This window comes from Homarus americanus, unplaced genomic scaffold (assembly GCF_018991925.1).
Source record: "Homarus americanus isolate GMGI-L3 unplaced genomic scaffold, GMGI_Hamer_2.0 scaffold29324, whole genome shotgun sequence".
Classification (NCBI taxonomy): domain Eukaryota; kingdom Metazoa; phylum Arthropoda; class Malacostraca; order Decapoda; family Nephropidae; genus Homarus; species Homarus americanus.
Genome location: NW_024755207.1, coordinates 187,214 through 214,303, shown reverse-complemented (window position 1 = coordinate 214,303; position 27,090 = coordinate 187,214). Strand labels below are relative to the sequence as shown.

Sequence of the window (27,090 nt, the reverse complement as noted above, 5' to 3'; positions counted from 1 at the left end):
CTGAACTTGGTACAGTATACCCATTACTACTGTACAGTGGGAAAAAGTGTAGTTGTTATACCTGAAGATTTAAGAGCATACAAAAACCTGTTAATATTTCTAGCAGGTTATTTGTTTTTTCTTGAATTGAGTGCATTGAAACTAGAGGGCATGTACTGTAAAAAGATTCATGACGTGTAACATCAAGATATAAGTTCTGAAAGGGGTTGATCCATTTTTTGTTTTCTTGTTTGTCCAAAAGATATCTTGCTTACATTTTCTGACCTGACTTGGCTTCAGCATTGTATGAAGCTTGGCACAGGTGTGAGAAGTTACCTTGTGTGCCTTGGTTATCTCGGTACCTCGACCCTATAAATGTGGACTGTATAATTATGTACCATAACCAAACTGTACGGTAATACAATTTCACTCTTGAGTGTTGGAAATAATAGACATTTTCTTAAATTTAATAAATAATTTATTAAATATATCACAACAAGAGTAAATTTAGACTTGAATAGTACCTTGAAAGTATTTATTCTTGCTAAAGCAGTATGGATAGTCTTAGCAGCTGAAGCTAAAAAGAATGCAGAAATAAGGAAAAGCTCCAAGTCATAACCGTCTCCAAGAAGTCTTCTTGGAAAAGGAATGAGTTTCTGCATCATAAGATAATGTAACCTTTTATAACTGACAGAGTCATCAATACTATTACTGTCTGTGTACATAACCTCCTCATATGCCTGTTCTATGCCATTTTTTATTATTACCATTGCTTTTGGCAGTGTGTGAAATGGTAGTGAAGATATCTATCAACATTGATCCTCCAAAGACTGGCTGGGCTGTGTACTGGGACTTGAGGAGTGTGTTGTGTGACTAGTAGCTCTTGTACTCAATGCTGTAGTTTTTGTGAGTGGAGAGACTGTAGTTGCTGACACTGTTGGTGTGCTGGTCATGGTGGTTATTATTGGTATACATTATATCTAGTGGTTGTTGATGGGGTGAAAATTTAAATACTGAATGATGTAGGTCTACAGTAGCACAGTAGCTGGATCTGGTGTAAATTTAGTGGTAGGTGTGGTAGAAATTACATTCTCTCATTATGTATTAGTAGTACAATCCTCTGCTACTAATAAGCCTTTTGTGACTCTTTGGTCTATGTTTCTCATGATGCCTTGGTCCGTGTCTTCCTTAACTGTGTAGTCCATGTTTCTCACAGCTCCTTGGTCCATGTCTTACATGACTGTGTGGTCCATGTTTCTCACAACTCCTGGGATTACTTTTTAAGTTACACCGGCCATATTGCCCTTGCTGGAAGAAAAATTTATTTAAAATGACTACTGTATTGAAATTTACATTACTTAAACACACTGTTACTGACATTAAGAAATTACATGAAACATTATGGAAAGGAGAGGCACTTGCTTAATTCATTTGACAACAAGGTTCATTAACTTACTTTCTCAGTCTCTTACCCTATTCTTTTAAGAAGACTCGGTTTGCTGTCATTGGTCTTGCTTGATACGGTACTTGTAACCTATTCTGGAACACACAAGGCATAATTACAGTACACCTGTATGTACATGTAGGTACAACATACAGAGGTTTCAATATAGCAGTACTGTACTGTACTTCTAACATCACTCAGGGTAGACTCTCAGCATAACCTAACCAAATTTGAACATTTCTACATACAGTATTTTCACCTGAACTCCTCACACAAAAATACTCCTTCGTTGGTTCCTTCTTCAATATCTAGAAACATATATTTTTACCTCTGTGTAACCTAGTCATGGGAGGCAACATATCCTTGTGTGTAGATGATATACCAAATATTGTGTAAGATATTAAGTGTAAGTACTGTACCTCAACACATTCTATTTCTTCTCTATAGTTGTTGAAAGATTTAATACATGTAGTTTTATACTGCAGTTGACAGTTGTTTGTCCTTTTATTAACTGATGAATTATCTTCACCAATGACCATGTGCATTTCTAATACTTTACTAGATGTAGTGTACACATAGTTATGATAATGAGTATGATAATAATTTGGATAATCATTATTCTAATCCTGTTCTAAAAATCTATTCATGATCAGTGACTAATCTTCTGTGCACTGTAAGACAACTTTTAAATTATACAAAAGGGTGAAATTTTGCTCATTACGTACTTCAATATTTTATTCATAAAATTTGACTACCATTGAAAAGCTTGGCATAAAAAGGCATGAAAATCTGTTCTTACACACATGTTCTAGTTTTTATAACTTGTAAATTTATTATATCTTATCTAGACCACTTGATGGGCTGTCTCAACCAGTCATTTTATGCACTGATTGGTACTGTCCAGTACCCCTGCAGTTCATCACATGTCAGCTTGTGGAGAGAAATTGGGACTGGTAGGCATAGTCAGTGGGCACAAATACGTAGTTGGACTCGCAATCTCATCATGAATGTACAGTATAGTATATCGTTACTTCAGTCGACAATGGGGAGCCAATTCAAGCACTAAGGTCACCCAGAAAACTGCTGAGGCCATGTAAGTGTTGTTAAGCATGGTGCAGAGAGTAAAGTGACAGGCATCTGAATGCAAACCCCACCCCATATCATTACTTGCACATAACATCAAGAAAGAACACTGCACATGTATTAAGTAAACTGGATACAGTGAAGAAATTCTATTATTCTACAAGAGTGGAGTTCCTGACCTTACATGTACTCTTCAAGAAAGTGAAGGAAAATCCAGTGAAGTTTGAAGGTGGGAGGACGGCACTGTGGAAAGTTGTTCTGAACTTGAGTTTAGATAATTGTGAGAGTGTCAAGTGGGAGGGCACTTTTAATGGAGAAAGATAACAAAGTGGTGGTAAGGAACAGGTACCTAAGGTTAATTGAAAAGAAAAAGTAGCCCTACCAACAGATGACCAGAGGTGTTTTTGGATGAAACCTCTGTGAACCACGCTAACACAAGCAAACAAAGGAACACTCCCGTCCACTAGCCTTGTAAATTATGGTTTGTAATAAACTGTAATGATTTGTATCTGAATTATTTGTTACTAAATTCTGAATGTACTATTACCGGTATTACAATGTATATTAAACTTAGCACTGTAAGTGACAAAAAATCCAAGGAACTAAGAGATAGTGTGAGGACAAGAGTGGAGAAAGATAGTTGAGCTCTGTTCCTGAGACAGTGTTTCACTAGTGGTGTGCATTCAACGAATGGTAGGTAATCAAATTGACTCCTACGTCTCCACACTCCAACCCAACCTTTATCCTGATTGTGTCTGCCAATCATCAACATCGTTTCGTTCGTCCCAGATGTCTACCTTAAGTGAACAGCGTACAGTATACCTACAGTGCTTACTTACCTCTCATCACTGCAGTTGTGGGTTCAAATACTTAAGTTATATGTGAGAAGCATGTTATCCAGTGTAACATTGCATGTTTTCTCCTGGTAGTCTGATTTACTCCTGCACATTGAAGGTTGTAACAAAATATCAAAGAAGAGAGTGCTTGACCAAATGGCTGATAAGTGGCAGAAATTATTATTATTATTATTATTATTATTATATATATATATATATATATATATATATATATATATATATATATATATATATATATATATATATATATATATATATATATATATATATATATATATAGTAAACAGTTTAGTTTATTAGTTTCACTAGTCACTGCTCCCCATCCCTCAAAGAGATTGAAGCCATCTCTGCTGGCACAGACATTTACAGTATTTATAAATAGAATTTCTTTCAGTCATGTAAAGGAGTATTTAAGTGAAGGTTGTTCTGGGAACTTATGAGATTTACACTGTGCTGTACTGTGAATCATACCTGGTGCACCATCTGAAGATTGTTGTTTATTATTACATCAGGCCTGGGCATCATGTTGTACATATCCCACTGCATTTCCCAATGTCGTTGTTTCTCTTGCATTTTATATAGCAGCCTGTAATAGGAAAATCATTATGCAGGTTTAGCAGCAATTGAAAGCTTGTACTTGATAGAGCAGTTACAATGTTGATGTTTTTACCAATCTATAAAGCACATTTGTGAATTTGGAAAAAATCACTCTACAGCTTTTGCATTGAGTAACAATACTATCAGTACAATATGTAATATGAGATCTCAAGATGGCTAACTTACTTACCTGTTTGCAAAATAATTTCCTCCCTCATATTTTCCTAGATCCTGCACACTAAACAACAGATGAATACACTATCAGGTGCTCTTGCCAATGGTGGAAGAATACTTTGATAAAGACTACCTGTATCATCCTGCCAAGGAGATAGAATAACCCACTAGCTGCTGAATGCTAAGAATCAGGGGATCAGCTCTTTTCTGGCCACGTTGAAACATATTTTGGTGCACAAAAACCCTACAAGTGGGAAACTAATGTACCTGTACGAATTTGAAATATTTTTTCTTTAAAATTGACACTACTGTACTGTACTAACTACCAGTACAATGTACTGCATGATTAGTCTGTGCACTACCTCCCCATTTTTCTGTTGGGAAGAATACTGTACAGTATATGAAAATCAAGTTTAAATTATTTAAATATGCAATGCTTTTTGAAGATTGTGGGTTTAGAGTCGATCTTTGATTATCCCAGGGAGTTACAACCCTTCCTTGCCAACGAAGAGGGTGCTTGAAAGTCTAACATACCTGTATAATGTGTTTTTGTTGGTTTGGAAAAATTAGCTGATTTATCCATGTCCTAACGGTTTTCTACAGAATATTTGTAGTACCGGTACTTCTTTCTGGACCAGAGGGTGTTTGGTTTTACTGATTTAATCATAAGCTTATTCAGTTTCCTTGTCTGGCTTTTGAGAAAAGCAGTAGAGGGATTTTATTGTATTTAATGTCCATAATTTATGACTTTCTGTTTGGGCTATTACGGTAAGCAAATTTTATTTTCACAGTACAGTACTACGGTATGTTATTTAAAGTTTTTGGTAAAATCTCTTAGTATTTAGTACATACTATATATTGTATTAGATTACTTTATTTCTTGGAGTTCCTTTATATTATAATTTTATTCAAATCTACACGTGAAGTTTCCTTGATACAGTACAGTGTATTCAAAGAACCCTAAAAAATACAGGTACAGGTTTATATATTTTTTATCATAAAAAATCTGCACATTTTGGACTGTACACTTCAAGGGTTTTACATTAAGGTATTGTACAATATACAGTACTGTACAGTACATATATCCCTGAAGTCACACACTTATGCTCTTCCCACGCTAACCTGGCCCGTAAGCCACGCCCCTCTTATACACTAATAGCTGATTGGTTCATAGAAAATTCATACTAAATGTGTTCACAATTGGTAAGCAGACCTGTTATTTCTAAATTAATGTTAAATACTGTATCTGGATTATTAAAATGCAAATGATTTCAAGGCATTAGCACTTCAGAGAGGATATTAGAAATTTTTAAATATTTATCATAAAGGTTGATATACAGTAAATACGTGCTTATATACGAGCAGTCCGGGGGTTAAGATGTTCAGGGGAAGCAATCAGCTATTTGTAGCTATAGACGAGGGGCGTGGCTGACGGACCAGGTTAGCGTGGAAAGGGTATACTGTAGTTCAATTAATCAGTCAAAAGAGCCATCCTTATATCTGAGGATTGGCGACTACAGTCCTCCACTCTAAATGTTTTCAGCCTGTTTTTTTAGAGATTTTTGCATCTCTCTCCAGACAAAGTTTTTAATTCCATTCATCGATTCTAGTCTCTGTTTTCCCCTGGCCTCCCTACAATTAACTTTGGCCATTACTATTTCAGCTATTATCTCCCCATCCCTATTTAAATGACCAAAGTTATCTCATTTTCCTTCTATAAATTTCAAGCATTTATCTTTATGTTTTTGCCAATCTTCGTAGTTCTACATTTGTTTTCCTGTCAGTGTAATTTAGTTTTAAAATTCTCCAATACAGGTAACACCATATTTCAAAGACCTCTACATCTGCTGAGTGTCCACACCTCTGATCCATTCAACAGTCCAGACCATACATTGTATTTTAGCAGCGCTTTTTTTAAAACTGAAGCAAATGTGCCTTTTTATTGGGTCTTGTAGGTTAAATGATGTTTTTGCTTAACCTATTCTGGTTTTGGTTTCTTTTGCACCTCTACCATCATAGCTAATGTTATATCCTACTGGTAAATGCAAAAAATAAAATAAAAATCCACCTGTTTAAGTTCCCTGCTGCCAACAGCAATTTTTATATTTTAGGATTTATTTCGTATATGGAAACAACCATTACTTTCGTCATTACAGCATTAACTCTCAGCCCATATTCTCCCCTTTTTCCACTATTCTGTGAACCAGTTTTTGTAATGTCTCTTCACTATTTGTGATAAGAGCAGTATCATCTGAATAGAGTATACTGTATACGAACCGTATGTGATATTGGAAGCATAATGTATTGTCTAAAGGTAGACTTTGCTGCCATATGGCAACATGAAAATTGTGACCAAGTCCCAGGTTGCTGATCTGACTTTCTGCCTCATTTACACACAATTACAGGGTCTCAATTGTTTCTCTTACTATTGACAACACAACATACATATACAGTATTGTTTCTCACTTTTGATCTTTTTTTCATTTTGTACTTTATTATTATTATTATTATTATTATTATTATTATTATTATGACAGTGTTATTATTATTATCATTATTATTATATTATTTAATTTTAAATTTTTTATTTTTTATTATAAATTTTATTTATGAATTATTATTATTATTATTATTATTATTATTATTATTATTATTATTATCATCATTAATATTAGTGTTATTAATAGTACAGGGTATTATATTAACCCCCCCCCCCCAAGCCCCAATGTGGGTCAGTGACCTGTGCCCGGGTGGGCTAATCCCCATTAAAAAAAAAAAGAAAAAAAAATCGCTAAGAAATCCGTATACAGTATACTGTACTGTGCTGTATTATACAAAACTGGAGACAGAACAGAGCCTTGTCTTACACCTAGTTAGTTATTCGTTATAGTCATTCAACTCTTAGCTCTTGGGTCGTACCTAGAGAGCTGGTCTGGCTCCTCACCAGACTCCAACATGAGGGTGTTATACTCGTTGGGCCGCTGCAGCAGTTGATCCACCTTGAGCACCGACTGCCACAGTGAAGTCGCATCTGTCACGCCACCAATATCACTTGACTGACTCACCTGTTAAATGACAAGATGTGTCACTAACTGGTTGTGAAGACTGTTAATGTAGGAGACTATCAGGGTATGTAAATAAGTGGCAGTGAGGAGACTGTCAGGATATGTCATCAAGCGGTTGTGTAGACTGTCAAGGTGTTACTGTCAATGTTGTTCAGAGAGTCAGTCTATCTGTCTTGTTAAGATCTGAGACTACTGTATTGAACTCTTCTAGTATAGAACACCATTAGTGCAAGGTCGAGGTTATGATTCACTTGACAGTGAGTATACTGTTCTATCAATGAAACTGTAAAACTGAGGCAACATGTGTTTTAAAGTTCTCTTATGGATTTGCTTGCCATCTTGATACTCTGGGTTTCTTCGCATATAATCCCTTCACCTAAGCTAATGAGATACTACCCAAATTAACCAATTTTAAGGTGTAGCTGAAGTAAAATTTCTCTTTCAAAGGTACACAGTGAAATCATATGAAGAAACTGATAATTGGGTCCAAATGTCAAGATGACAGGCAAAGCCTGTGAATCGTATGGTAAATCCTTGACATAGGACTCCATTTACAGTCCTTCAGTACACTAATAGGGTTTTGTCAATGAATCTGTAAGCACTTTCTTGGGATAAATTTTTTTACCAAATCTGATGGAATCTAATATGGTATAATTTAACATTTAGTAATGGGAGTCAGTGGGGTTTTTCATCATTATTTTCTTGTGGGATTTGAGGATTTTTTCCAGTTGAAAGTTGTCTCATGAATACATACAGTGAGAGAATAAAGTATCTAACCAGCTTTGGTCAAAGTATAATGAAACCTGAGTACCCAACACAATGAATGGAGTCACTGGTGACCCCTTTCCTAGATTTCACAGGCCTGTCAGCAGCTTGTATTGAATGGCTTATTCATCAAAACCCTGGTTAGATACTTCATTCCCTCACTGTACATTATCCTGTGGGGTTTAGTTCATCCACCACTTGAAAGTTGTTGCTACAAAACCTTGAGATATGTTGATAGTTAAGAATAAAAAAATTTCCCAAAGCAAGTGCGTACTACATAGGATCCACTTTTTTTTAAACACCATGAGATCTGAAATAAGAGGTCGTTACTCACTAACCGTGGTAGGTGTGGTGGTGGGCAAGGTGGTCAGTGGTTGGATGGTGGGTTGTGGGCTTACAGGTGGGGAGAACCAAGCCACCATCATCACAAGCAGCACCATCACCTCCCGCACCTCCATCATGACTCCTGAAATGAGCAAAAGAAAATCACTGGTTAACACACTAGTAGAACCACCTCCTGTGGATAATTGACACCATGTACTGTACTTCTCCTCCTGTGGATAATTGACACCATGTACTGTACCTCTCCTCCTGTGGATAATTGACAATATGTACTGTAATTCTCCTCCTGTGGATAATTGACACCATGTACTGTACTTCTCCTTGTGTGGGTAATTGACACTATGTACTGTACTTCTCCTCCTGTGGATAATTGACACCATATGAGGCGCTCCGCATTAGAAGGGGGTGAAGCGACACCTCGGCCAAAATGGGTTTTTTTTTATGGATATCACTACTTTCACCCTTCCTCAACATGTTGGCATTGGATGTAACCATCTAGCTAGAATAAAAATATGGTAGAAAGTCCTTAAAAACTAAGGTGTGATTTCGCCTCAGGCCTGGAGCTACATATGTGGCTGTGCGCTGTCAAAGAAAGTGGCAACATCCCATTCAGAGCGCGAGCCAATGACAGCGCGCCTCCCTCGGACCATACCCTCTGAGGCATCCAATCACAATGGATTTCCCCTTGCTACGTCACAACTCCTCGGCCAATCCGTGCACCCAGATGCTGCCTCCTTCTTAGTTTTGGCACATATTATAACATAAGGAGGTTCAGTGTACATTCTACTGCCATTTCTTATAACTTTTCGGCATAACATTGATGTTATTCGTGTTCCACGGGTGTGAGAAGTGCTGTGCAATCTGCCCAATATTAGAGGAAGACTCAAGTGAGGCCAGACCTTCTGGTGTGGGTTCAGGAGCCCATTATTCGTGAGCTTGTGTGTAGTGATGCCAGTGCTCACACGGACACCCCAGTAATGCTTGGTGATAGTGATTTTGGTGTTACAAGTGCTACTGGCGATGGTGCAGGTGACGTGCATGAGAATGTTGGTGAGATATCCACTTGTACAAACTTAATGCGACAGTGATGAAACAGATGTAGAATATGATGATGATTATGAGCCACAACAGGATGAAAGTGAGTCCCTTAATGACAGTTACACTGTGATTGCAGAAAAAAACAATACATCACGTTATGAACCATCGGAAGATCTTTTTAGAGACTATGATGACTTACCTGTCGACAATAAGAGTGACTCACAGCATGATGAAAGTGATTATCATAATGACAATAACACTTTGAACGTACAGAATAATTTTTTAGCGTGCTATGAAGTGTCCGAAGATCTTTTTGCCGACTATGAAGAGTTAAAAGACAATGTGTCATGCATTGACGATGATAATGGCAGTGAAAGGGAACTTGAAATAGATGAAATTGAATATACTGTACTCATAATACAAAAAGTGATTGCTAAGCATCACAAGATCTTTTTGCAGACTGTGATCCAGTATAGAGTTACGTGACATGCACTGACGGCAATAATGACTATAAAAGTGAAGATGAAAATGTTGAAAGTGAGTCTAATGGTAACACAAACAGTGACAATAATGTATCACAACAAGAACAGACCTAGATAGTGATGAAAGTGAGCCTGACCCAACGAATGCTAGTGAAAGTGAGCCCATAACTCAGCCTTATAATGAAATTAAACTGTTGCCGGCATCAATAATTAATCAATGATTTAGTTGATGAAGAATCTGTGTGGCGATTTTTAGAGAGTACACAGAAAGACTTGGATCAGTATGTGATTGATTGTGACCAGGGTGTAGTGGATACTCTCCCCGGGGTTCGGCCAACTGGCGAGTTTCTCTGATAAGCCTTGCCGTCTAGACTAGGGGGGAGGGGTCGCCACCTGCGACGCTTACTAATGGTTCGACATCCGCTGGACGTGTATATAAGCTCCATGCCTCACCGTTGAGATTGATTCTAGCTAGAGCCCTGCAACACGCAACACCTCCTCCAAAGAAGCTCCTGCGCAGCAACTCCTCTACCACGCAGCAACTTCCCAGCACCAGACTGTTTTGTATATAATATATTTATATAAGAAAACCGCCATAGCTGAGTTTCCCTTCTCACCTCCATCCTATGTGCGATTCAACATCACGAAACCCCAAAAGGGTATTAAAGTTATATGCACTCCTCAGGATTTACGTAACTTCAACTTACTACGATCTTCAGGGATAATTAAATGAAGGAACTAAACAAAGTAAGAATGTAATACTATTATCATGATACTGTTTTTACCAAAGATTATGCAAACTGTCCCCGCCTTTGTATTCGTATGTTAATTACTTTGTGGGGGGATGAGTGTAGTGGTGTTTCCTTATTATTACACAGTATTATATTTAACAATATTATACATCTTTGGCTACTAATAGGGGCGGAAAGATAAATAATGATAGGCAAATGAGTTTTTTTTATTATTATTTCATTGGGGGGGGGGGTGCAAGACGAGTGCTGGTTTTGGTGATCATTAACTTTTTTACAGTATTAGCCCACAATAATAAGAAAATTTTGCAGAAAAACGCGATTAGTGTTTGTTTGAAGATCAAACAACTGTACAGCATGGGTAGTTATTCTCATTCAACTCGTGATAAAATAATAACAATTCAAAGTACCTGTACTAACTTTCAGTTTTCAAAGTTCGCTAGAAGAGGGATTGAGCTGCACGATAAAAAAAAGAACCCCCTAGCTTAAAAAAACAAAAAAGTTGTGGTTGTTTGAACTTCAAAAAACTCTTAAAACGTTTTTCTCAGCTTTTTTAATTTGGCGCTTCACCCCCTTCTAATGCGGAGCACCTCATATACTGCTCCTTTCCCTAAGGGTTGCTAATTCGCACCCAGGGGACACCCAGCTCCTTGGGTACCAAAGGCTGAGTATATATATTGTTAATGGGTTGTACCCACAATGATCACAATCCCTGACAAGCCACTAGGGTTACAAGACCCACTTCCTTCAAGTGTTCAGAGGTAAAGCAAAAGGTTAACCAAAGGCATAGAAACTCATGTATTACTGGAAGATTATAGAGAAAAACAATTCTTGCATCACCAAGTATTGAAGTCTTGATTTGTTCTGTTTAAATAAGGAAGTGGAAATGGCAGTGACTAGTAAAAAAAATAATGGACTGGATGAACTGGTGGTATGAGACATCACACGAGATGGTGAAAGCAGTTGTTAACAGGATGAATGTAGCACCAATAATGGTATTTATGGTATTTAATAGTCCAAGAAAGCGAAACAATAACAGGTAAGGAAGGTGTAATAATTCCCTTTTATAAAAAAATATTTAGTGTCAGTATACAGTACAGTATTGCCAATGTGATAAAAAGTAATTATTGTATAAGGCTCACCGCTCATACTAAACAGGATAAAGCTCACAACAAACAAAATTGAACAAACGGGATTTATAACGGAAGGGTCAACAGTGGAACTGCTTTTTGTAAAAAGACAAGTTGCAGGCAAGATGTGGGAGGATGCGAGGCCAATATACTGTGACTTTATTTATCTGGAAAAGGTACACAGCCCGGTATGGAGCGAAGAAATGTGGAGAATGGCACAGTAATATCATGTCACTGAATACAGTGTAACTAGAGGAACTGATATGAGGGTGGGTGTGGAGAGTTATTAGGCTGGCCAGACGTCCTGCTTTAGGCAGGACAGTACTGTACTGCTTTTGAGCACGCAGTCCTCCGTCCTGCGCCACCTCAAGCAGGACGTTAATTTGTCCTTCTCTTTTGGGCCTGTCTAAAAAGAATTTTATAAATTACCTTACGTATACTAAAACAGTGGGAACTGAAGGCCACATTGGTAAGTAGGCTACTTCGTATAGTTTGTGAAGTAAGTTAATTTGGTTAGCATACAGTATGTTGTTCCACCAGGAGTAAAAATGAATATTCATTTCTTTCAGTTCTTTATTTATACTGTATGAATGCATGTATGTAACATGTACAGTGCGTTTAAAAAAATAAAATTTTAGAAAAACCACAGAATAGCCTTCATTACATTATTGTATAGTGATATTTGACAAATCAACACTTCTAAGTATATTTTGTATATCTTATACAACTTTTTATATTTCAACTCATCATTAAACATGTTTAATTCAGGTTAAAAATAAATGAAGTAAAATTTAAAAAAAATGGCCTCCTTTTTGGAAATTTGGAAATGGCCACCTCGTCACTGTTATGTCAAAATAGATGGAGAAACCAGTGTTTGGTTTAGAATGGATAGCGAAGTGATGCAGGGGATGATTTACTACTCTCACTAATGATATCGAAGTTTCGAACACAATATGAGTAAATGAGAGCTAGGAAAGAAAGAAGGGGGTAACAAGAGGCTATCTTTACGGGTCTATATTCTGCTGGTGACGGTTTGGTTGTAAACGGGGGATGGGCGGTGGTGTTACCATTGTTGGGATGGTGATGATGATGGAGTTGGGCACATAAAAAACTTGGGAATTATCATCAGCAAGAGTGAAGTAATGGAAATTTGCATACATGAGGAAAGTGTCCATCCAGAAGATAAAGCAATACAGTATATTAGTCTAAAAGTTATAGTGCAGAAATTTGTCTTATTTGGGGTGAAAATTAAATATAGTACTGTGGTGTATGGGATGTTTGGTTCACACTCAGGATGGGATGGAGAAAGGAAACTCACAATGTGCTCTCTGTATACATGTTGTATTGGATGTACGATGCAGCTTGGTGCTGGGAAGGCAGCATGGTTACAAGCGTTGAGTAGTGAGAGCTGGTTGGTGAGGGTGCTCAGAGGAGGACAGCTTGTGGGTCGCCATGCTCGCGGGCGGGAGAGAGGACCGCCAGGCAGGCGGAGGAGGAGGAGGTGTTGCTGGCTGGTTTGTGTAGGTAGAAAGAGAGCGATCACCACGAGGTCAGGTCTTAAATAGCGGGGGGTAGGCGTGGCTTAGTAGTTGACCTCCGTGATGTATGGCGGCGCTGGTTGACCCAGACCACGAGGCATACACTGGGGAATTCGCGGGGTCGGCTACGCAGCGACAAACAGCGTTTGTAGGGGAGAAATCCACTACAGTACCTCCTAATATTACCCAAGCACTATTTCCCTAACCACGTCAAAGGAAGAACATGCGTTAAGTTGTTCGCTGACATAAGCAGCCATAACAAACAAGATAGCGAGTGAAGTTAAAATAAGAATTTGTGTTTACACCTTGAAGATCAGCACTGACACCCATGCACACCCATAAACTAGTTGGCAGTGACGACTGTGACGGGCATCAGTTGTCGGTAGTAGGTACCAATTGACAAGGATCATATACCAGTAAGGATAGTTCACCAAGCACTTGTTTTACCCACAATGCACAGCAGTGACGTTGTTGTTGTAAATACGCATCGTCTGGTGAGCTCCGCGTGCCCGCGTCTGCTCCTGGGACCAGTGTATCAACAATTATGGTTATTTGTGCAATATATGGGTGCACCAGAAAAGCTTAAATCCCAAGCAAAGAGCACATCAAGTGGAGAACTTTAGTAAGCCCCTTTATAATATTTATACTGTATATACTTGTCACACTTGCCAGATGCTTCTGGTGTCATTGTACAGGGGTACCTAGTGACAGCACTAGGATCCCGCTTCCTCTATCAAGGAATAAACAATTGAAATTGAAGTATTACAGATCTCCCAGAGATAAGAAAACTTGTGATAAATGGATAAATGCCTGCAAGCGCTCTGATAAAATAAACACCAAATTTGCCCGTGTGTGTTCTCCACCTAAAAAAAAGTGATTACAGACTTGAGTAGAGTGTAAGGAAAGAACAGTAAAACGTGAAGGAACACTGTATCCATAGGCCGATTGGGCCGTACCAACCTAGGATTACCAACCCCACAACTTTCAAGGGCAAAATCAGATGCAGGTATGTAATGAATTGTAATATCAATGTTCAAGCATTCGAGTTTTTTCTATATAAAATCAAAAAATATGATGTTATGGCTGATTCGTTCTACTTCATACTAGCTCCTTTGGCATCGGAAATGAGTTGTGTGAGCTCAGTTTAAAAAAACATGAGCGAAGAGTTAAGAGATGGGACTTACAAAATCAACACATAATATTTCTCATAAGCTGTACTCCTTTAGTAACGAAGTCCTTTCCACGATATCAACATCATTTAAAAGGTTATTAACTTACCTTTATGCTGTGGTAATATTGTTAGGTAATTTCCTATTTTAGTTTCGCCACCTTATTTTTCTGTTTTTTTCCCCAGTTTCACTGTGTTCATTAGTGTGTTATTTTGTGTGATTTTAGAAAGGGAGGGGGAGATATATATATACCGGTGCGTAACTTACCAATTACCCTACTACCTTAAAACCCCAGGAAGGTTGCCTAATTATCAGTAGGTTAGGTCAGGTCTGTTGGTTGTGGGTAAAGGTTATCTTTAATTGTATCACTCTTTTAAGACTGCTTACTCTTCTGTTAGGGTTAAGGTACTGACTACTGGTGTTCAATAGTGCTATTGGCTACCTTAGGCTAGCCGAGAACTTGTTTGAAGAAAGTTCATATTTCTTTTGTATCTCCTTAATTGTGGAATGTTTGTCGATACCCAGGTATTTACAGGAAAGTGAGACATTCATCTTGCTATATGTGGCCAAAAAGAATCGAATATATTTAATAATCTTGAAAAAATGAAAATAAAGTACATCGATTCATGGGTTTCAAGTGTCAACACCGCGCTTGTTCCAAGACGGGAGGGAAGATTTCTTGTAGTTTCTTAATTCTGCAATGTCAGTCAATATCAGGTCATCCAGAAAACCGCGAGACATTGTTCTTGCCACGTCTGACAAAAGAAAATCACTTACGTTTCAATGGAAACTGAGCCCTAGAACATTTATGTGCGTGATTTTACAAGGTTTCTATGTGCTTGATGGTTCAGATATCTATACGTACGGTAATGTATGGCGTCTGTACCCAACTCCTTTACTGACTCTTCCCATGAGTCTATGACAAGTTGACAGTTGCCTTTTGAATTGTATGGACCAGCGTTGCCGAATTGTAGTCTGCTAGTGAGTGACCTTTGGCAAGTAACGTGGCTTTTTAGTTGCCAGTTAGTCACCACAAGGCCACGTTTTAGACACGTCCTACGCCCATTCTTCATAAATTCTACAAATTAAAATAAGCTTTATTCTACATTGAAATTTCAATAAATTTTATTGTAATATATTACTATGGCTGTTTTATTTAATACCTTATATTATGTTACATATTCATACATGTGCCACGTCATCGAAGAATACAATTTTATATATTAAAATAAATGTATATTTGTCATAGCATTCGCTTATGTACATCAGAATCAATAAAATATCTACCACGACATTGCGAAGACCTAATCAGACATATTTATACACACTTCTCCCATAGTGCCAAAAGGAAATATGAACTTAAACTTGCCCAAACTTTTCTGGACCTTTAGCTACACAAAATCTTACATGCTTGTGCCACTCGATGACTGTCGTTGCACGCAGCAGTTGAGCGGGAGCTTGAACAGTGGGATGCTTTAAAATTATGAAGTAGTCCTACCGTCTCTTTCGGGTGTTATTAAAAAGAAAGAAAGAAAACGTCCCCCACTCCCTGTGTTCCCCACTTTCTGTGTATCATTCTTCGTGTTTGTTTCCTAAACGCTCATTAAACAATCAGTCACTCAGTGTGACTTTGGCTGTGTCTGGCGTGGACGTTTGGTTAGTTTTGTGCACCATAATGAAGGCCAGCCAACTTTTTGCAGTTTTCGTCACTACCTTGTAAGTACTATCCTGCTTTGTCGAATTGCCACATCACTATACATGAGCGAATTATTTTGCGTCATATGTTTTTAGCGAAAAAAAAAATCGTTGAAGGCTACCAGGCTAGGTCGCCAGGATAAGTTGAAGCTTAGGAATGGCAGGTACAGGATATGTTTGTGGTTAAAACTATTAACATCGGTATTAGTTCACTTGTTGCTTCTAAACGAATCTCAGGAATTTTATAGTTGCAATCAGTAGTTTCGTCAATTCTAAGACACTTTTCTTCACTGCCATTTCCAGCGCGAATTGCATATAGACGAGATATTTAACATTTTATTATGTATGTTCTTACATAGCGGTACACACCCTGAACATCGAACGCTCTGTGGAGCTACCCTGGTTAGGTTAGGCCAGATTAGATTCAAAACTGTTTTCCGATGGCTTACGATGTGTTTTGAACACTTTTAACCATTATTTTTATAGCAAAAATCTCTAGATTCTGATATGGGGGGGGGGGTGCTTATCTCAGAAACTATTGATTTGCTCCAGAAATGAAGGTCAAGTTCGTTTATAACATCAAAAACCATAGGAAAACATAGCTTCAACTTTGATTTCATATAGTGACAACAAGTGAAAATTTACCTTAAGAGAGAAAGTATATCTAGTTACACTACTGCAGTCTCATTGCAATTTCAACACCATGTTGACCAGCATTTCTTGGACGAGTAATTAATACTTTTGGTGACCATGTTTTTTACGTGAAACCCTAATTTTATGGTGTACTTTGGCGTGTTTTCTTCAAATGCGACTCTCATTTCCCTGGGAAATTTGTGATTTTCAAGGAAACAACGATTTAGTTGTCAAATATATATATATATATATATATATATATATATATATATATATATATATATATATATATATATATATATATATATCATTAACCAACCTAAGAAACCTACCTCACTTTATCTAATTTCCTAGCCGGGAGCTCCGCCCCCATGACCCCCCCCCCCACCCCGTCGCCATATTTAACAGAAAGTACTTAATATTCACTCTTTGTATAGGAAATGCGGATGTCAGTAAAACCAATCTTAACCATTGGATGTAAAAACAAATTAACCAATTAGACACTTCTGATATTTCCAGACTCTGGGAAAATTTAACGGCTGCATCCGGGGACTAATTAATGTATCTAATCCTTGGGTGAATCCACGAAAAAAAATTCAGTCACCAAACATGACCAAGTTAAATTTGTGACTATCTATTTGTGATATTTTTTTTAACCGGTCACCAGGCAGGTAACCTACAAAACCTGTAGTAAGTAAAATGTCTGGCAGTGACTTTTTCGTTAGGTCTATTAACAATGATTATGGCAGGCATATAAAAACTGACCTGACAAACACTGATACCCAAAAGCCTCGCCTCTCACAGCTCTCTACTTGCGCTTTGTGACGGGAAGGAGAAAGCAATGCCATATATTTATTGACAATTTTAGATCTTCAGAAAAGCTAAACAACACGAATATTTAAAATTATCTAAGGAAATGTGCTTTTAATGGCGTTCTTTGGCTATTCTTTGTTAAATCGACTTCCTCTTTCCTGCTATTAGCAAGCTTCTACTGCTTATACAGTATATTGTACATGTTGAACCACTGTAACCTTGTTTGACGATTTTCCGGAACGAATATCAATCTCTATATATGGTTGTGCGAGTTTATGAAGGTAAATAAAAAAAAAGAAAGTCCTCAAACTCATCAACTTAATCAAAATTGGTTACACTTCTTGTATGGCAGACACCCAAATAACCATATCTAAGTTACTTTAACCCGACCTAATTGGGTATTAAGATTCGCCGACCTAGAAGGAGTCTGAGCTCTGACACTTTTGGCAAAGGGGGATTGGCAGGTGGTATTTTGCCTACGTACCCAAAAGGTTAATTGTCCCGCGTCTACATTAATCAAGGTAGCATTAAATTCCTCTTTCGCAATAAGCTGTTCCAGATGGTCACAAATAAGTTACTGTATTACCCTAAGCCTGGGGCAAGCAACGACGGTCACTCTCTCCAGTACAGCTATTATATATTCTGTACATGTAACACGTGTGGCTAGTGGGGTAAAGGGGCAAACAATAATGAAAGGTAAAATTGTATCGACAAAAACACATTCAATGGATGGACCGCAGTCCTCGTGTAAGGTAGTGTTGATGGTGGGGAGGGTGTGAACTGCGAGTGGTGGGGCCCGGGGGATGACGTGGGCTGGTGGTAGTGAGGTGTGGGCTTGTGGTTGGGGGAAGGGGTGGGCTGGTGGTGAGTCACCGGTGGTGGGCTGGTGGTTGGGGGTGGGCTGGAGGTTGGGGAAGGGCGTGGGCTGGTGGTTGGGGAAGGTGGGCTGATGGTAGTGAGGGGTGGGCTGCTGGTGGTTGGTTGGGGATTGACTGCTGGTGGTTGGAGTTGACTGCTGGTGGTTGAGGGCGGGCTGGTGGTGGGGAGAGTGTGGGTTGCTGGTGGTTGGGAGGGTGTGGGTTGCTGGTGGTTGGGGGTTGACTGGAGGTAGCTGGGGCGGGCTGGTGGTGGTTGGGGGACGGGGTGGACTGGTGGTTGGGAGGGTGTGAGCTAATGGTGGTGGGGAGTGTATGGACTGGTGGTGGTGGTGGAGTAGGGAAGGTGTGGATTAGTGTTAGTGGAGTGGCGAGGTGGTGGAGTGGTGGTGATGGAGAGAGGAGAGTTGGACTGGTTGTGGCATGCTTGGTTCACTGGGTTTGATGGCCGTCAACTTCTGAGGTACGGCTAGGGTGGGGCGGTGGCGTTGGAGTAGTAATTGGGGTAATAGGAAGGAGTCAGTTGGAGGGAGGAAAGTGAGGTACTGTAATAGGGAGGTAGTCGACTGGAGGAGAACGAGTAAGGGAGGTTAGTGAGGTAACTCGACCAGTCCGGCCTCACGGGTTGGGGGGAACAGGTGGATTGTGGGAGGGAGGTGGTGATGGAAACAGGATCGGGTGGTATACCTAACACGTTTATACCATGGTGTTGAAGGGGAAACCGGGGTCAAGGGGAATGCAGATGGAGTTTATTCAGCGTGCAACAAGAACACAGGGAGGAGGATGTGGAGCAGTCTAGCGAGATGCTGTTCTGTGTAGAACAGATTTTGTTTTAGGCTGGGAAGTTTGGTTAAGAAAACGGATTGTTATTGACGAGAGGATGAAATTTTACGTTATCGTGGGGGGATTGGTGATCAAGAATACTGTATACAGTATTTTGATTTTCTATTTACACCCAACTTTACATAATTTGCCAGTCTACGAACATGTCTAAGTATAGCCCCATACATAATTAGTATTGGAGAGAATGAAACTTCTTGTTGGGTGCCTCAAGCCTTCTTTATCCTAACAGGAAAAAAATCATTAAAAATTATGGCCCTTCATTTCTTGATAAATGACAAGAAAAGGTAAAACGTATCGTTGAGTGACTTATTCTAATTTGATAGTGAATATCCTTATATCCTTATATGGTTCTAATGGGCCAAAAGTAACAACTTTCTGTCCCGACGAAGCTTCCACCAGTAAAACATATTTTGCAGTTAAATTCAGCTCACACTTCATATCACAGCTTATCCAGCACAAAGAACAAAAGCAAATAAGATATAATCACTGTTGCTTATTTTTAACACTTATCAGTATCTTGTTTGCCTATTATCACAGTCTCAATCATTGTACCGTTATTATAAGGGTAATTTGTCCCGTCCCCCTGAAGTGTATTTCACAAGGGTCATGGATGTCAAGCTGGATCCTCGATAACGTAACTGTATCGATGTCACTTACTTTTAGTTTCAACGTAGTAGCGAGGTCACACTCAAGTTATCCTTGTTCGAGAAAATAAGGTTTGTTCAAGTTTTGCGGGAGTTAAAATTGCGCAAGTGTTCTTCTCGGTACTTCTGGGGAGATACTAAGTGCAAGCTGCCGCCACCACCAGCCCCCACGCACTCTCATCTCAACCTGACCAGCCCAGCAACTCTGTGGACAGAGGGTGAAAGTTGACCCCGGACACTCGCACCCGCTCAGTACCTTGCTGCTGTTGACTGTATACTTAATTCTCTATGAATAAATTTTGAATTTTTATACAAACACACTCAGTGTTGAGTATAGCTATTTACTGATCATAATGCGATGTTTTTTTTTATTCGTGCCGATAAAACTCCACTTTCAAGGGGGTGTTCGTTTGTCCGTCCGTTAACAAGTAGTGTTTGCGAGGAAACTGTACTCGCGGCCCACACCTCGCCCACAGCCAGGTGTATATACCAAGTCTCCTGAAACTAAACTAATCACTGTTTTCTAACTAAAGATCATATAACATTTGATATAATATTATCTCCCTACAACAACTCCCCCCCCCCCTTTTATGACTCTTAAAATTAAATAATAAGATATTTAAAATATGCATTGAATAGGGCGAATTAACCGTTTTTATGGGCCTCTCTTGGGAAAACGGAACACTACACGGCAACAGATTTGGATGAATTTTGAAGGAAAGTCAGTTAGTACTATTATACTTTGCGGACAATTTATCACTATAGATAACTTCAGTATCTTGCGGCGTACGCTACTCACATCTATATGCAGTCGATTACTTATTTTATATTTTATATTTTTAATTTGGAGGGTGACCGTAGCAACAGCCTGTTAACAAAGTAACGGGCACGGGCCAGCTGAACAAGAAGACTATTCTAGCTTGGTAAGACGATGTTCCTCCCCGATTAACACTGGTCTGTTACTGACTGCATAAGAAACTGGTATGTACAAGTGAACGGCGGCTGTGACTGGTCCAGTAAAGTAGACCTTGCGATAGACTGGTTCAAGTCACTTGATATATAAAAAATATCAAATATATATGAGTTAGATTATATAGTAGAAGGAATATTTTTCACAAAGTACCGTAATGGACTTTGCCCGAAATATATTTACGCGAGTGCACCTTGCTACCACAAGATCTCGCTGACTGACTTAAAACAACAGGTATATTAGTAATCCTGCGGTGTATGTGAATAATAATTTTGTGTATACGAATAATTGTTTACCCATATTTTTAAATAAGTCCAATAATAATTTCAATATGTAATAATTATTTTATGAATATATCTATAGAATTATAATTATTTGGTTCAACTGTATATATTTTTCTTCAAAATAAGACATTCTTAATTATAATGAAATAATAAAATTAAAATTTACGTGAGAAAGATTTTCCCCAGTGCTTCGCGCGGCACATCCAGGAGGGAGAGGGGCAGTGTACAATACCGGATTACTCTGTTTACAAACTACACGTTCAGTCTGTAGAGGAGCATCAGGTTTCCGCTGTGGAGTAGTGATCTAACAAGGGTCACGGAGGTTTATGCGAGGAAGTCTCGGGCAGTGGACGAGGGTGTGGCTGTCTGGTCCCAAACATGGAGCACAGGCTAGTTGCTAGGAGTTGAAGTGGGGACATTATTCTTCTGGGCAAAGTCGTACTCAGAGATGATACGACTGTTTCTTTCCCGTAAACAAAGGAAAATTCAGAGAATCTGTGGAGTGGGGAGAAGAATGGCTCATTCACCAGCCTCTATGTGGCAAATTTTGGTCTATTTTAGTGCAACTTTTCGTAGGACGTCACAAGTATAGACTTGGTAGAACCGGTTTTGGTAAGGTTATCTGCTGCCTTATTCGTCGAGTTACTGACGTGACTGGGTATCTATTTGGAGGTCACAAGACGGTCCTTGTATGAGGAGGATGAGGTACTTATTCTCCCCTGATGCATTGAGCATCGACCTGGGTTAAAAGTAGAGAGCAAACGTATACTGAATTCTCTTCCTCATCGGAGGAGTAGCAAGGAGGGTACCAGTTCAACCTGTTAAGAGGATGTCTCGTTAGAAACTCAGTTTGTCAGAGTCTAAGCTCGGTTTAATGCCCTTGAGACGGGAGATGTAGACACCTGCCTCAGTCTTTCCTATAGTGGTTACCAGGGTCATCAGTGTAGAGGACGACCCAGCAATCCATCACTTCAATAGAAGCATTAGAGGATTACGTGTGGCATGAGCATGGTGTGTTGTTCTGATACATACTTTACGAATGACATGTGACACGTTAATTTTTCCTTTTCGAGACAAAGGCATATACCAGTTTTGTATAGACTTAATTACGATAATTTTTCATAATCTCAATTATTTTGACTGTCTATCTGTAGTCGAGTGCTTGTTCAAACTTTCATCAAGTACTGCACCAACGCGTGCAGGATGTCGAATGGTGGTGGACCTTGTTTTTTACTGACTGCCAGTCAGACGACCAGAATATGCAACGCATTTACGTCAGGGCTGGCGAGTTAACACAAGCCCTTTAAAATACAAATTGGACTTATTTTTCTGGCAATTGACAATGGCGTCTCTCAAGCACATCAAAACATTTTCTATATCCAATTAAGGACTATTTCAAAATGACACACTGTTAATTTAGCAATTTTTTTTAATAAACGTTAATGAGCTGGTGGAGTCCAACAGCCTAATGCAAGTGGATATATCGCTCGACACATACCTGAAGTGTTGCTGGTTCTGGTCAGGTGCTCTCTAGGTCTACCCTGCTGTGGGTGGGTACCTAAAACGTTACAATATCGCTCAACAAAAAAGTTGACATTAAAAAAATATTAAGTCATGGAAAAAACACCATCACGATAAAACATAAATTGCTAATGATGAAGCTAAATAATAAGGAATCGTAGCCATTTCTCTAAAAAAAATTATATATTTTTTTATTTTGGAACATTGAATATTATATGGTCAATTTGTAGTGTGTAATGTCTGCGCTTTGCATTTTGGCCAGCCACTTTTTTCCTCGGTTCTGCAGGCATAAATCCTTTTTTTTAACTCTAATAAATAATAATAACCAGTATACAGTTAAAACTTCAACTTTTTTCTATTTCTGAACAGCTAGAACAGTTGAAAGTCACCCTAAACCTCCACATTGCTATAAAAACTGTGTTGTTTCCTGTTACGTCCAAGACTGTTCGATGGACTGTCTAGAGCAGGGGTTCTCAACCAGGGGGGAATTTCCCTCCTCAGGTTTTCAGGGGGGAACTGATACTAATATGGAAAAATTAAAGGATTTTCAGTATTATATGCATATTATTTGGAATGCACTTTTTGAGGCAGACAATCTTGGAAAGGAGGGGGGAATGACATTCTGACATATGGTGAAAGGGGTGCATGGGGCAAACAAGGTTGAGAACCACTGGTCTAGAGTCTACACAGCATGCGGGTGTATTGTTTACGTCTGTGAGACCAATAAGTAGTATCATCACGGTACTCACTGGAGCAGCTTGGTGAGTGTTGAAGCTGTGGCTAAATTTGGGTAATTTGAATAACTGGTTTGGGTTGTAATTGGGTCCAACAGACCTGACCAGTCGAATATAGCGCACTCCTTCCATACACAAGGAACGGCGACCCTTTTAGGACGTGACATTGTATCAGCGCGGCCACTACCTCCTTTGTTTCTGTTATTATTAGGATAACTTAGTGTTTTTTTGTCCAACTTTCCACGTGGAGTTAAGGTAGTTTAGTGGTGGGTTATATCTTCCCTGATTAAGTTCTGGATGTAAAGACTGACTTGACTTCCTCGTGGATCATTAATTTTCTAAGTGATATCTGGTAGTCTTAAATTATGACGTCATTGACTTTCAAATTAAGAAAAAACAGATGTGTAACTTATTTTTAAGTTGATAAATTAAATCCCTCGTGTATAGTCAGGCCGTCATGACCTGCGTGGCTGATGACGTCACAGCAGTGGCCTAGATAGTTAAGTGGTAAAAAGTAACTCTAGACAGACCAATTTTATAAGTGACACTTAAGGTCTCAAGTGTAATTTTAATTAATTCGCGCCAGGAAATTCGCGAAGCGTTCTAGCATATTTAAAATTTATTTAATTTTTTTTCCAAGATCCGCAAAAAACTACGAGATTTGAATGATTGATAATGTTACTAGAAAGCGGAAAGAAAGTGGAGACAGTCGGTGCCAAATTTCTTAAATATATCTATGAGACAGCCATTTTAAGCTGCAGTTATAATGGATGATTTTACACAGAAGCTTGAACAAGAAGAACAAGCAACTGACACTGTTCCAAATCCTGTTTAGCTTCGGGCAGTTCTCGACGGCAGGGCGGGAACAACACTAAGCAAATCAAAATAATAGTATCCCCTGAAATTAATCCAAATTAAATGAAATCCCCATAGTAGTGTGTGTGTGAGCGGTAGTGCAAAAGGATTACAGAGTAGAGTTCACAAAGGGTCTGAATAATTATAACCCCAGTGGTCAGCTATATCATGGCATTGAATGTTACATAGTATTTCAAATAAATTCTTTGTTTAGTTCTGCATGTACTTATTCGCAACTGTGCGTACAGGAGTGTGAGGCAATATGTTTGGCCGCACACTTTGTTACTCACATTTGCTTGAGAGGTATTCAAACACATCGTGTGTTTGGTTTTATACATGGGAGCTGATGTAGCTACTGAGTGCAAAAAAAGTGGATACAGTCTTAATATGTCGGCTATCTTGCCATTACAGGTAAAGTGTTGTGCTATGTCACACACAGTGTGCTTGAACCTGTCCCTAAAAGGTATATCTTCACACAGTCGAGGACGTAGTTTTCGAGTATGTGGCCATATGTCTGGCCACACACTTTACATTTGTGTCTTGCTCACATCTGCTTGGGGGATATACTGCCAGAGGTACTTATATCCTGACGTTAGTCGAGCGGTTACAACATCTTGTAATCTAGTGATCTTGTTACTTGCTCCGTATACAGTACATGTTTCACTTGATACATTTCATTATGGTAAACAATAGATTGACTAATGCCTGTTTGCACGTGTGTGTGTGTGTGTGTGTGTGTGTGTGTGTGTGTGTGTGTGTGTGTGTGTGTGTGTGTGTGTGTGTGTGTGTGTGTGTGTGTGTGTGTGTGTGTGTGTGTAGAAGTCATTGCTGGTTAACTTGTTCACTGGACTCATTAACTCCGTGTTCAATGGATTCTGTGCCCTTAATATTTACAGGCGCCGTGTTGTCCTTGAACAAAGTCGATCACCCACACTCTCTCTTGGCCAGGCAGCGCCTATGCACTCAATCACACTCACACTATTTAACACACAACTAGAGCTTGTAACCCTTCTATACACACACACACACACACACACACACACACACACACACACACACACACTCTACTGCCACTTTGCTGTCACTCGGAATCGAGTATGACGATCATCCAGCTGTGATGCAATTAAATCAGTTATTAAGGATGTCACCTACGTTGGTGAGTTCTGAGGTGACTAAAGAGGCCGATACGGGACCGACTTCGTTCACAGACGTTGCACATGTGAAGGGCTACATTTGGTGCGGGAGGGGCAGCGGCAGCATCTTTCCGGCGCTGATGCTTGTCTGCCTTGGTTTGCAGTCGGGCTAACTCGAAAGTATTGACACCTTCTTGTGTGGTGCTCCTCCAAGCGTTACGGTGTGGAGTAATCGTCTCTCAGGTGAGGGGGTCGATTTGGCTCTTTTTCAGGCTTGTCTTAAGACTAGCCTTATACATTTACAGTTGCCCGCCAGGGTTACGTTTACTATTCGTGAGGTGACTGTAAAGTAGCTGCTTTGACAGTCTACTGTCGTCCATGCGGATAACATGGCCAGTCCAACGTAGTTGTTCATGGATAATGGTAGCCTCGATGCTCGTACAGTTGGTGTCAGCGAGAATACTGGCATTTGTTCTCTTGTCTTCCCAGCGAACTCGGAGGATGGAACGTAGACTTTGTTGGTGAAAGTTTTCAAGTGCCTTGAGGTACCTCCTGTATGTAACCCATGTCTCACTGCCCTATAGCAGGGTGGGGAGGACCACTGCTCGAAATATGTGCAACTTTGTGGATAATTTCCGCTCCCTACAACTGAAGACACGGGTACAGAGTCTGCCAAAGGCTTAAGATGCGATCTGATCAGATGTTGAATCTCTTCATCGATGTCCGCAATGGTGGACTGGTGGGAACCGAGATACCGAAAGTGGGTAACATTAGAGAGGGTAGTGCCGTGAGGCTGGATGGATGATGGAGGTGTGGCTGAACCAGGGGCAGGTTGAAGGAGAATCTGAGTCTTATGTACATTCACCTCAAGGTCGAAGTGTGCATACGCATCTGGGTAGGTGTTCAGGATCTCCTGTAGGTCGCGCTCAGTGTGAGCGGCAAGGGTTAGGTCGTCTGCATACTGAAGTTCAGTAATGGAAGTTGCCGACACCTTTGTTCCTGCCTACAGTCGTCTTATATTGAAAACGCCCTTCATCCGGTACTCGATGTCCACCCTACCGGCTAAATTGGCACTGGCACAAGTAAGGAAGGCAGCCAAGAAAGTGGAAAAAAGCGTTGGTGCCAGTACACATCCTTGTTTTACCTCCATTTGGATGGGGAAGAACTAAGACTGGGTGCCTCACAATGGCGATGAATTTTGGTGGCCAGCCAAAACGGCTGAGGGTCTGCCAGAGGGCTTCCCTATTGACCGAGTCGAAGGCCTTGGTTAGGTCGATGAAGGCCATGTACAGGTCATGGCGCTGTACTCTGCACTTTTACTGTATCTGACGGGCAGGAAAGATCATGTCAGTGGTGCCACGTGATGGTCTAAAGCCACGTTGAGACTCTGGGAGGAAATTTTCCGCCCCAGGAAGAAGTCTGTTTCGAAGGAATCGGGCGATAATCTTGCCAGCTATGGACAGCAGCAAGATCCCGCGGTAGTTGCCACAGTCTGACCGGTCTCCTTTTTTCTTATAAATATTGACGATGGAGGCGTCTTTAAGAGCTTGGGGGATTTCCTCCTTTTCCCATATATTCTCCAGGAGAGAGTGGAGACTGGTTGTAAGCAAAGTTCTCCTGCTTTATACAGCTCTGCTGGGATTACATCAGGCCCTGAGGCTTTGTTATTTTTCATTTG

General features: G+C 39.6%; 1 protein-coding gene across 2 annotated transcripts; it reads right to left on the bottom strand.

Annotated features, from left to right (window-relative positions):
• Nucleotides 1–439: 439 nt before the first annotated feature.
• On the bottom strand, nucleotides 440–20,129 carry LOC121856457. Of its 2 annotated transcripts, none has more exons than XM_042352061.1 (6): nucleotides 19,929–20,129; nucleotides 8,303–8,430; nucleotides 7,054–7,199; nucleotides 3,835–3,949; nucleotides 1,436–1,518; nucleotides 440–1,287 (listed from the first exon to the last, which is right to left on the bottom strand). In XM_042352061.1, exons 2-5 carry the CDS (start codon nucleotides 8,423–8,425, stop codon nucleotides 1,453–1,455), a joined length of 450 nt encoding a protein of 149 aa, XP_042207995.1. In that variant the 5' UTR covers nucleotides 8,426–8,430; nucleotides 19,929–20,129; the 3' UTR covers nucleotides 440–1,287; nucleotides 1,436–1,452. The 2 variants fall into 2 exon arrangements, with proteins under 2 accessions (XP_042207995.1, XP_042207996.1); XM_042352062.1 differs by having other exon boundaries at nucleotides 1,452–1,518; nucleotides 19,929–20,128.
• Nucleotides 20,130–27,090: the final 6,961 nt, after the last annotated feature.